This window comes from Carettochelys insculpta, chromosome 7, assembly GCF_033958435.1.
Source record: "Carettochelys insculpta isolate YL-2023 chromosome 7, ASM3395843v1, whole genome shotgun sequence".
Classification (NCBI taxonomy): Eukaryota; Metazoa; Chordata; order Testudines; family Carettochelyidae; genus Carettochelys; species Carettochelys insculpta.
This window is the reverse complement of record NC_134143.1, coordinates 31,569,468-31,581,728: the sequence shown is the minus strand read 5'-3', so window position 1 is coordinate 31,581,728 and position 12,261 is coordinate 31,569,468. Positions and strand designations below refer to the sequence as shown.

The 12,261-nt window shown below is 46.4% G+C and overlaps 1 protein-coding gene across 2 annotated transcripts in view; it reads left to right on the top strand.

The window, feature by feature from the left end:
• The window catches only part of CDH23 (cadherin related 23), a 549,671-nt gene extending 538,740 nt beyond the window's left edge, over positions 1–10,931 (top strand). The window contains exons 60-70 of one of the 2 annotated variants that reach the window (XM_074999481.1): positions 410–571; positions 1,601–1,857; positions 2,821–2,918; positions 3,647–3,767; positions 4,212–4,291; positions 4,825–4,865; positions 5,301–5,361; positions 6,013–6,142; positions 6,822–6,944; positions 7,473–7,586; positions 9,860–10,931. In XM_074999481.1, the coding sequence (XP_074855582.1) occupies positions 410–571; positions 1,601–1,857; positions 2,821–2,918; positions 3,647–3,767; positions 4,212–4,291; positions 4,825–4,865; positions 5,301–5,361; positions 6,013–6,142; positions 6,822–6,944; positions 7,473–7,586; positions 9,860–10,183 (1,511 nt within the window). In that variant the 3' untranslated portion in view covers positions 10,184–10,931. The remainder of the gene's footprint in view (positions 1–409; positions 572–1,600; positions 1,858–2,820; positions 2,919–3,646; positions 3,768–4,211; positions 4,292–4,824; positions 4,866–5,300; positions 5,362–6,012; positions 6,143–6,821; positions 6,945–7,472; positions 7,587–9,859) is intronic. The other variant, XM_074999483.1, reaches the window with a different exon arrangement.
• Positions 10,932–12,261: the final 1,330 nt, after the last annotated feature.

Genomic DNA, 12,261 nt, shown 5'->3' with positions numbered 1-12,261 from the left:
ATCCACCCCCAAGAACAGCCATACTGCACAACCAGTCACAGTTCACCAGCAAAGCCCTGGACAGCAGCAGACAGTTCCACTGTCAGCTGCAAGCTCCCAGCAAGCTCCATAATAGTCATGACTTCTCTCCCTCTGCAGGAAGAGTTACTGGCAAAACCAAGTTAACTGAGCAGGCTCGGGGTCAGATGGACATCTCGTCTGTTCTTCCCTGTGGGACATACAAGACTGATGAGAAAACTTCTTGGGGAGGGGTTATTTGGGGGCATGCTGGGAATCCCACTTTGCCACAATGGTATTTGACATTTTCAGGGGAAGCTCTTCCTTACCATACCATCTGTGTGGCCCCAGATTCAAGTTACACATTGTACATTGTTTCTTTTCCTTCCTTTCTCCCCTGCCAAAAACAAAGGGGTTGCGACAGATGCCAAGGTGGGTTCAGAGCTGATCAAGGTAGTAGCATTGGACTCTGATGTGGGGAACAACAGCCTGGTCTTGTACAACATCCTGGGGATCCGTTACATCAAGCAGCACTCCAACGACTCAGAGGAGGTGGGCAGTATCTTCAGCATTGGTAAGTACCTGCTTATCACCACAGGCACCTCAAGTAGAGAAGTCCTCACTAGACAGCCCAGTGATCCAATGTCCAGTCCAATCCAATCCCCACCACAAGGCAGGGACTTGATTCACAGTTAGATAGTCCAAGTGGGGAAGGTTAGGGGAGCCCTGTGTTTACAGACAGACTATTTTCTCAGATTTCTTTGGTCCCATGTGTGTTTCACTTGTAGCAGTGGCTGAAACTGATGTTGTTTCAGTGACTGCAGGGCCATCTCTCGTAAGCAGAATAAGCAGCTGCATAGGGCACCCCAAAATCTGGGGCACTGTTGGGTCTTAATGTCCACCCACCTGCCACTTCTTGTTCCTATCTGTGACTCTGCTTTCTCTGGAGAGGATCTAGTTAATTTCAAAGTGAAAAGAATAGCCTGCCAGCCCTATTAGCAGGACACTGAACTTATGAAAGAGCCATTAGAGTAGTAATCAAGCCATTTAACAGGTATTTGCCAACCCCGGGTATCAGTTTCTGAATGTTCTGTGTTAGTCAACAGGACCTGAGTTTAAAATTTGCTTTACAGATAATTCATGAGTGTGTTGCTGAAGATTATATAAAATCACATCTCAAAAAAACCATCACCACAGCCACCCAAGCTGCCATGGGGAATAAGGGGCATCAGGTTAATAGTACTGCATAGACCTATAAATCATAAAGGACATCCCTGTGTGTCTGAGAGTGGGTACACACTGCTGTCCATCACACAGGGGGCATCTTTTTCTTCCTCTTTCTTCTTCTGTTATTGTTGTCACAATCCCTTCCTGGGGATCCACTGGAGGTTTGAGTGGGTTTGCATGAGGGGGTAACAGCCTTCAAAGTATGAGAAAAGAAATAACATTGACACTGAAGAAGACGTTATAAGCCAAGCTGTTGACCATGGAGCAATTTCCAGCAGCCAAAACAGCACAAGGGAAGCAGAGAGTCTGTTTACTTACTGAGAGCCATCTAAAACGATCGGGCTAATTGTTGACTTCTGATTGGTTCTCCGTGAAGGTAACTTGGATGGGATCCTGCGAACCTTTGACCTTTTCACAGCCTACAACCCTGGCTACTTTGTGGTGGACATCATGGCTTCAGACCTAGCAGGGCATAATGACACTGCCCTTGTTGGAATCTACATCTTGAGAGATGACCAGCGGGTGAAAATCATCATCAATGAGATTCCAGACAAAGTGCGGCAGTTTGAGGAAGAGTTCATCAGTCTGTTGTCCAACATCACAGGTGCCATTGTCAACACAGATGACGTGCAGGTAATAACAGCTCCTGGGCCAGGCTCATACCCTGATGTGCAACAATATGGCTCACTCTGCTCAGAATCTGGGCCAGCATGATGAGGGTGGATCATTTGAAATTGCTCTTTTCTGTTCATTATATCTGCCAAATCTGACACGGGTTCCTTTTGGAAGACAGGATACTGGTCTAGATGGGCCATTGGTCTGACCCAGTATGGCTGTTCATATGACTTATCACAAAAATCCAACCACAGAGTGATTGATCTACCATTGATGGTTCAAGAAACCCCCCTACTTTATTTTATACTCATCTGCTCTGAAACAGAAGCAGGATGTGTGTCCTGTTCCTTTCCTCTCTCTTCATCATGCCTCACTCCAGTGGCCTCAGAGAAGGATCCAGTCCTCAGCAGCATTTCTGACTGACATCTAGGGACTCCTTACAGACAAGTTAGCATGTTCGGATCTAGCCAGACAGCAGACACTTGATCATTGTGATTTGTTATAATGTGTCAGCAATGTGGGGGAAGCTGCAGGATAGAGCCAACAAACATAGCGGGTTGTCATTGCTCAGAAAAAGACGAGTGCTTATGTGAAAGGTGACACCTCCCCCCACACTTTAAGCTGGTCTATTATATGAATACTTCTTAGCAGTTACATAAAGCCTGGGCATCTTCAAAGTGCCTTGCAGACTATTCTCTTAGCATTGCTGTAGGAGAGGTAACTTTAAAAGACTAATGGGGTGTTGAGAGAAGCCCCAGCATGCAGTCACCTTTTGGCGAGAACCTTCCTGGAGTATGTTCTGAACTGGGAGTTCAGCCCCACTTCTGAATTCTTGACAAACTGTGCAATAAAAGAACAGATACAGACCTGGCCTGACAGCATGTGCATAGCCTTCTTGCGTACTAGAAATGGGAGTGGCTGCCCCGGAAGGTGACGTGTTCCCTGTGGCAATATCATGAGCATCTGTTTTCTCGTTCTCAGTTCCATGTGGACAAAAAGGGCCGTGTGAACTCTGCTCAGACAGAGTTGCTGATCCATGTGGTGAACAAAGAAACCAATAGGATTCTGGATGTGGAGCGGTAAGTTACATTCTTTTTGTAGGGGTAGATGGTCAGGGAAAGGGAGCAAGAGAGTGTGTATACATGCTTTTGTAATCAATAAGGCAGTTTTATCCCCCAAGTCGGGGTGCTTCATTTCGATGCACTGGAAGCTTGATGCCAGTAATGCTGGGTCGAGCATGTCTTCCTGTATGAATGGGCTTGCACTCCCAAGGAACTCTGACTGTGTCTAAACAGGTGTTAGAGAACCCACATCTGATCATGATTAACTGGTCTGCATAAACCAGGAGAAATCTTAGTCATCATTGTGTCCAACTTAGGCATCCTCCCTCCCACTCCTACCCCACCAGACAGTGGTGACAATGAAATAACATTTGCAGATATTCCACTTTGCCCTGACAACTTGGGATTTCAGTCTTAGCTCCATCAGCAAAGCTGGTTGCCGGCACCGGAAAAAGTGGCCATCAGACTCCATAACTGACTTCTTAGGAAACATCTGCTAGCTCTGAAATCTGGTTGGCTTGCTACATAGCCAGGCATTTGCAGATCACCTCAGATGAAAAGACTCTTCTGACAGCATACAAGCTGCACAGAGCAGTGTGCACTTCTGCCTTCCAATGCCATTGTGCCCTGGACTATCTAGAGTGGGGTTCATATTTCCTGGGACAAACTGTTAAAAGGTATATGTGATCTGCAATGAACGAGAGGTGCCCATGTTTAAACAGCCACTCTTTCTTCTGTCTTCCCAGAGTGATTCAGATGATTGATGAGAATAAGGAGCAGCTGCGGAATCTCTTCCGGAATTACAACGTGTTGGATGTGCAGCCTGCCATCACAGCCAGGGCCCCAGACGACCTCTCAGCCCTGCAGGTAAAGGACAGGGACACTTGCCTGCAGATACTACCAACCCTTCCACATCCCTACAAATGACTTGGTGTGGCTGTCCAGCCACTTCCTGGGTGACGCTGAGGGAAAGTGCCTCTTGCATAATTGCCTCCAAATTGCCGTTGGTTTTTTTTTAAGAGGAAAATGGTATTTATAGCTGCCAGCACGTTGCAGAAGGAATTATTTCTCCACAAAGCTACCGTCACCCAGGAGACTGGAATGAACTGATAGCAGTACATGTTAAACCATTAGGCTAAGTTGCTTTACTGAATCCACTAGCAGGTGATGGATTGTTCCACTTCTACATCATGTGCTTTCTTTCTGTGGGCCCAGGCTTGCCTAAAACCTGCAAACATTTCTTCTTGTATTAATATCCTGCTTGTTTGCACTCTCTTGGCGGGTTTAAAACCCCACCTTTCTCTTTCCTAGATGGCAATTATCATCCTGGCTATTCTCCTCTTCCTGGCTGCCATGCTCTTCATCCTAATGAACTGGTACTACAGAACAGTGTGAGTAACCCAGAGCGCTTGGCACTGCTTGACAAAGTATATGAATAAGCCAAAACTTTTGGATACTATAGGGCAGAATAAATGACAACAGCTAAAAAAGGGCAAGACATCAGGAGTAGCCCTGGCAATCTGGGAACAAGAAGCCAAACTAGCTATAAGGTCTGAGGTACTAAAAGGGTGCGATGATTTAAAAACACCTAGTCTTTCAATGGAATTGAATGGCCTAGTTCCCAGTCGCACAAAATATTACCTAAGATTCCAAGAAGCACAACCCTTTGATAATGGGTCTTTCTGCAGCGACTGGAATAATATGCCTTAAAGAGAGAGACTACAGATATTATTGCTCCAACCAAGAGAAGAAGGCTCCACCTGAGCTAAAAGATTGTTTTTGTGAGTGTCCTCAAATCATAGGCCATATCCTTGCTGGCTATGACTGTACAAGGGAAGAGATTTGCAAACACTGTCCCATTTCACACGTTTGTTCCTTTAAGGCTCTTTCTTTCTGTTAATTTTTTTCTCTTTTTTTCCCCCAGACACAAAAGGAAATTAAAAGCTATCGTGGCTGGCTCAACAGGTGGGAGAGTTTGGGGGTTCTTTGTTGGTATAACAACACGAGATTCTTCTTAAAGGCATGCAGACTAGTAAATATGGGGTGTAATAGTGTGAAAGCCAGATACTGGGTGGCGAGGAGAAACCCAGAAATCTGTTGAAACAGACTTGATGCTGCTAGTGGTCAACACATGAGAGATTAGTTTGCCTTGTTATTGGTAGTACATGTATTGATATAATGTCTTCAGTTGCCAGACCTTTGAGTTATCAGCCCCATGATATCTTACCCATTTAAGCTACAGCTGTTTTCTTTAAGATGCAGAGTGTTGGGCTGTCCCTTCCCCATCTCTCCCTCCAAATAAAATTGTGGATTTGTGCCCATGGCCATGCTGGTGTTTGTGTTGTTTGTTACCTCACCTATATAAAAGTCAGTGTAACATACAGCTGCTGCCTTCCACAGGGAACCGAGGCTTCATGGACATCATGGACATGCCAAATACAAATAAATATTCCTTTGATGGGTGAGTTCACAGTGTTTTGGGGTGTTTTTTTCTTTTCATGGTTTATTTTCCATGACTCCCTGCTATGTTTTAGCCCCGCCATTGGCTTCTGCTAGTACTTCCAACACATATTATCTCTAAAGCCACTTGCTACTGAAAGCTAGGATTCCCCAGCTTGTTAATGTTAGAAAACATCCTGACATTATTTAGACCAGGACATTTCTTGCAAGAAAGTGATCCTTCATATTAATCCAGCACCGTCAGTCCCAAAGCAGTGCAGACTTGTGGCACCTATTGATGTAGGGCGGGTACAACAGCACTTTGAAAATCACATATGGGCAGTTGTTGCAAATTCTCATTTATCACCTGTAGATTCTTACAGGAAGAGGCCTGGGTTGGGTGGCATTTTCTTGAAGTTGTGGTTTAAATGCCCTACAGAAATGCCTCTTAATTTAACTATGGCTTGAAGGCAAATAGTGGATTGAAGCAAATTAATATTTTATTTGTGATAGAAGGAGGAGGTATGACCTTGTCAGAATCTGGTTGTGGAGGGAGAGTGGTTACAGTGCATAAAATCTCCTAGAACAATGTGTTATTTTCAGAGAAGCAGCTATAGCAGGCCCATCGTACTGTCTTCCTTCCTTCACCCCTGCCATTTGTGTGTCTGTATAGGGCTAACCCTGTGTGGCTAGATCCTTTCTGCAGGAATATGGAGCTGGCAGCGCAGGCAGAACATGAAGATGACCTACCTGAGAACCTGAGTGAAATCACAGACCTCTGGAACAGCCCAGCCAGGACTCACGTGAGATATTGCCTGCTTATTCTGACCTGGGGTAGGGAAGAGTGGAAGTTCAGACAGGCCTCAGATGTACTGGATTCACATCTCATTTAGACCAATGCCCAACCATTGTTGTTAATAGAGCTACCCCGGAGTGAGTGAGGAAAGAATTAGTCCTGTGTGATGCCCTGTTTTGCTTTGGTGGAGACCAGACACCCACAGAACTAAGCTAAGATTCTGGTCAAGCTTCTCCCAGTGGTTTTGCCGGTATATCAATTCCCAACTCCCACTGGCAGGTTCCACTCCTGGCCATCTCAACCCTGATTATAGCAGTACTGCTATTGTAGACCAAAGCGTTCCCTATCCAGAGACTGCTAATCACAGCAGATTTGCTGATTGCTTTATGCACAAGTATCTGCCAACGGCCTCTTGAATTCTCCTTGCTGTGATACAACTATTAACCCCTGATGTTGGATTTGTTGGCTATTCGCTCACAGTATTACCATGGATGTCGTGTTGACTCGCAGCACCTCCACCAAGGTAGACCTACAAAGGATGGGCAGCAGAAAAGGGAAAGATAGCTATAGAAATAACCACGACAGGCAAGAGAGCAATGTGAATTAAGGGGGGATGAGGACAGGAGTTCCAACTTCTGTCCCGCTTTTGCTGAGATTTTGTTTTCAGAAACTCATGTCCATTGTAGGGCACATTTGGAAGAGAGCCCTCTGCTGCCAAACCCGATGATGACCGTTACCTGCGAGCAGCCATCCAGGAATATGATAACATTGCCAAACTAGGTCAGATCATGCGAGAAGGACCTATCAAGGTGAGTGGAGCTGGGTTCATCCATTTTTGTCCGATAGCCTTCAAATTCCTCTCTTATGTCATCTTAGTCATTGTCTTTCTTCATGAAAGGAGCAGGAGAAGGTGAGGTTTCCAAATAGTTCCATATTACCTACAGCTGAGAGGACTGTTGTACTGACACAATCTACTTCAGGTTGGTCTTTGCTGTGTCATATCTGTTGGGAACCTAACAGGAACACACCTCTGAAATTAACCTAACTAGGCACAGAACAGCCTTTGAACTGAAAACCAGCCTTGGCATCTAGCTTTTGGGACAGCCATAATAAATACAATATGGCCTATACCATGTTTAAAATGTGATTGCGCTAGACTAGCATGAGAGCACATGGTTTCTTTTGAGATTGTTTTTTGTCTAGGAGAAAATGTCTGCCTGGGTCCTCTTGGCTAGAGTTAGGGACACATCTGGACTCCCTCACTGAAGTAGTTTCAGAGTTTGGACCTGGCGGGCAGGGTCCCCTGTATAATCACTCCTGTTGCCCCCTCCTTCCAGGGCTCTCTCTTGAAGGTGGTCTTGGACGATTACATGCGGCTGAAAAAGCTTCTTGCCCAGAGGATGGTGCATAAAGCCACCACCAGTCAGGGGGACCAGTCCTCGGTTACCGAGGTAGAAAGCATGTGCATGGACATGAGAGGAAATGCTTGCTGTGCCCTCTGGGATGGAGTGTCTGTTCCCAGGCCTTTGAACTTCTCTAAATGCTGATGGGTGACCCTTTTGCCCACTAAAGCTGTGTGAGCTCGTGGCTGTTGGTTTGGCCACACATGAGGGCTGGGTCTCCCTCCATCTGTTACTGGAGGCCATACTCACGAAAGCACTCTGACTTGGCACAAAGAAAGATTCCAGCAGTAGCCACGTTCCTGGCCATCTTGTCACCAGGGTACCAAATGGAATGGCGCAGGAACACACTGGAGTTGATGGCATGCCACTCGTCAGTGTATGTCTCCCACAGGAAGACATACTCTGAAGAACTGGGTCTTACCCACAAAAGCTCATTACCTAATAAATACATTTGTTAGTCTTAAAAGTGCTACAGGACTGCTAGTTTTTTGTGAAGCTACAGACTGACATGGCTGCCCCTCTGAAACTGTCCCCCAGGAGGTGTCTGACAGCAAGACAGTGTCTTTCTTTCCTCTCTAAATGTCCACATGGACACTTTTCATCCCCTGGTTAACGTCACCACCACCACTTCTCCCTTCATCCTGTTTGCTTGGACTATTTTCTCTCTGGAAGGAAGCCTTTAGAATATATCATTCCAATAAAAATAGCTATCTCATGAGCCTCTCCATTTCTGCAGTGCTCTGTTGTCCTGTTCTATATGGTTGCACGCTCACTCAGCATCTCATTTGGTGGCTCTCCTCCTCTTGGCCCCAGGTGTGTTGATTTGACTCAGAATTGTGTCCTCTTTGCTCATGGCAGCCTCTTCTGCTTCCTTAGTTTCTATCTGCATCTCCGCAAAAAGTTCCCAGGCCTGGTTTTTAGTGGGTCTTGTCTCACATCTCCTCCTGCACTTCCAGTCAAAATCTCAAACTCTCTTCAAAGCAGGTTTTCATTTTTTCCTCCCCATGCATGGCCGTTTCATTTCCCACGCCCACTACACCCCATCTTCCAGGCTTGCCACCCCTGTCATTCAGCTCCTCCTCTTCTGCCCTCAAGCCAGGCTCATACTCCACCCTGCTATTGTTCTGTAGGATATTGTCAATTATCCACCCTTCCTTCTTTGTACTCACCACTCAGTCACAGCCACTGGAAGCTAATGCCACGAGTGAAGGACGGAGCTGCAGGTGGCAGAGTCCAGTCCACTGTTTTTTTCTACCCACTCACCAGGTCTTCCCCCATTGCAGGTTAAGCCGATTTTTGAGGTGGAACAATCTGAGGCATGGCTGTGGGGGGACATGAAGGGTCTTGGGGTTGGAGGTTGATGGACAGGTGAGAGGAAAAGGAAGAGGAACCCTCTTCCACCACCTTCCCTCTTTCAGAATAAAAATCTGGGAGAGCTTGCAGGACAGAGTGGGAGACAGCTGGAGTTAGCCTCCAAGTCCCAGCCTCTTCCTGTGAAACTCCGAACCCTCATTCAGACATAGCCCCAAGTACCTGATACAGCCTCATTCCTTCCGTTCACCTTCCCTCAGGAATCCAGTCACTTACCCTGAGTCCCCCTGGGTACCCAGGGTGTGGTAAGTTGCTGCTAAACCCACTCCTCCTTGAGGTTTCTCCATTCTCAAAGTCCCATCAACTCCTTTCAGTCCAACACTATATTGTGCAGAAAGCTCCTTCCTCTGCACTCCCTATCCCATGTTGGCCTTTGCTCCCCCACTCTGTCCCAGAACTCTAGCCCTAAAACCTGAGGACTCTCTTTCAAGTTAGTCAGAAGATAAGTCTATTGTTGAAATCTCCTATATGAGCTCACCCCATTTGAACTCTCCCACTGCACAGTATTTTGCTCCAAGACCAACACAGCTCAAAAACCAATTCCATGTTCCTACTGTAATACACAAAATACTTTATAATTTAGGCTGCAAGCTCCTGGGGTATGCAACTTCTAGCACAACTTAGCACTGGTCCCAGCTGAAACTTCTGGGTGCCTCTGGCATGGAGCAGAGGAGTTTGTAGTGACAGATTTTGTGTTAATGCCCTTAGACCATGTAGGATCCATCTCAGATTCCAGTTTAGCTTTAAGATGTAGCAAAGAAAAAACTGCTGAGAAGCTGCCTACAGGCAGTGAAACCTGCCGCTCATGGTGACCCCTGCTTCATGGAAAGATTGCTAGGACGTTCAAGGGGACAGGTGGTAACCAACAGTAATGCTAAGGGAGGTAGAGGAGGGAAAGTGACACAAGTATTTGAAACCATGTTGCTGATTTGTGCTTGGGCTTCTTGCAGCTGATCCAAAATGACCTGGATGAAGAGGAAGAGCAGAGTCCGAGCCAGGGGAGCCTTCGGTTCCGACACAAGCAACCTGTTGAGCTCAAAGGCCCAGATGGTATCCATGTGGTACATGGCAGCACAGGTACTCTGCTAACTTCTGATCTCAACAGCCTGCCAGAGGATGACCAGAAGGTGCTGGGTCGGTCCCTGGAGACACTGAACACAGACTGCAGTGGCTACAATGACCGCAATGCTCGCACCGAGTCTGCCAAATCTACCCCCATGCACAAGATGAGGGAGGTGATTATGGAGAGCCCACTGGAGATCACAGAGTTATGACTAGAAGTGGCATCACTTGTCTAGCGTTCCAAGAAAGTATGGCCAAGCAGGCTTGTCACTGCAAAAAGAAAACAGACTTGGGGCAAGAGGGTAGAAGAGAACCTGGTGGCCTAACCATGGTCCCCAAAACTAACCCTACTGAGAGAGCCAACTGTTTTGTTTTCATATGGCAGCCTTGGGGAGCCTTACCTTGGTGCAGGGTTCTCAGGATCGTGCTCGCATCATTTCATCATTAAATTCACATTTTTTATTTTTGTAATAAATATGGAAGATGAAAAGTTGTAAAACAGAAGAGGGGAGCCTTGGGAATTGAGGCACAAGCTACTAATGTTTAGGGTTGCAAAACACCTGCACCAAGTGCATGCAAAGACTCAAGACTTGCATGTTTCCTGGCTCCTGAGCTCACCCATGGCTGCACCAGTGCATCCTCCTACAGTGCATGGGACAGGATCACGTCGCACCAAGGTGGGGGCAGAAGGTTCTGAGGCTGGTGTGACATTCCAGGAAGCCTATAAAAGGGAGTCTGAATCTGTTTGGCATTAATCTGTGTCATCACCTTTCCAAGGAGAGACAACTGAAGACATTTCTCCATGTTGCTGGCTTACCAAATCATATAATACGTCGACCAGAAACAGATTGACATTAACTTGAGTTTTGAATGTAGAGTGTTTGTGTGTAATTTTTTGTTTGTTTGTTCCGTTTCAGATAGTAACTTGTTGAAAGTTTTGGGAATGGTCTGTTAAATGAATCAGAAATACAGTACGGATTTGGTTAACCTGTTCATCATTTGTTCTTTCTCACTATCTGGGACAATTCCTTGGGGAAGGTGTTTGGTTTGCATAGGTCTCAATGCTCACTTATCTGGGTATACATTGCTATATAATGGCAAAGAACAACCACGACTGAATTTCTTGTTGTGGATTGCACACAGAGCAGCGCGTGGCCTCACTCACTTCTGTTCATCACTGATATAGTGTCTAAATTCTGCAACCCTGCACAGAATGGCAAGAATACCTTAATCTTCCACTACCCCCGCGCCCCTCCCACACAAGCCCGAACAACACTACCCAAAGATGTTCCTTTCTGAGCGATTTTTAGCAAAGGAACGTAATCCCTGTGAAGAGGTCAGTGCTATTCCACTGGCCAGTGGATATCCCACTAAGCAATAGCATGCAACTCATTCTTACTGGAACCATCTGTGTAGCACAGGATAGGATTTGATGTGGGAATTTTCTTGTGAAGTTCTGTGGCCAGTGTTATGCAGGAGGTCACACTCAATTATCATGTTGGTCCTTTCTGGTGTTCAGAGTCTTTGACCACATTATTAGCCTGTAGGACACACGGTAAGATTCAGCTTTCTCTAAAGTCAGGCCATAATGGGGGCGTATTACTGAAGAACATGGCAATCACAGCAGATGCAAACCAAACAGAATTTCAGCTATGACTGCATGTGACTTGTGGGGCGGGGCGGGGGCACAAAACCACAAGGCTGCCCACTTGCAGGAAGTTTGTTTTTTTTTTTGTGAGAGAAGTTTTAGTACAAAATCAAGAGACTGTAGAAATCATCTGCATTTACTGCCACACCTCGCCGCCACCACCTCTAACGTGGAGCAGCTTATGATCCAGGCTCCTGGCTTTTGTGGTAAAACACACCAGCACACAGGTAAGTTCTGCATTCCCCTTATGTAGCCAGGTGCACTTCGCTGTGGTATCTGAGTGCCACTAGCATGGCATTCCTGCCACAAACGTTGTGCCATTCATTTGTTACAAGGCAGAGAAATTGAAACCTCCCCTCAGTATGATTCTGTCCAGTCACAGTGAAAAAGGACATGGAGGCTCAAAAGCCTGGTCCCTTTAAAGGCAGCCGGGAAACTCCGACTCACTTAATGGCACCAAGTTTCAGCTGGGTTTGTAGTCTCTGCCATTTGAAGATCCATTTTCTAGACCTGGGTGGGTAAAATCAGGCCTGGGGAGTGGATCCAGCCCACCACGTATTTCTCTCCAGCTCGCCCATCTGATTAGCAGTGTGCGCACGCTTACAGCCAGCAGCCTGTGTTCAGGTGCCCCACACTCGCTGA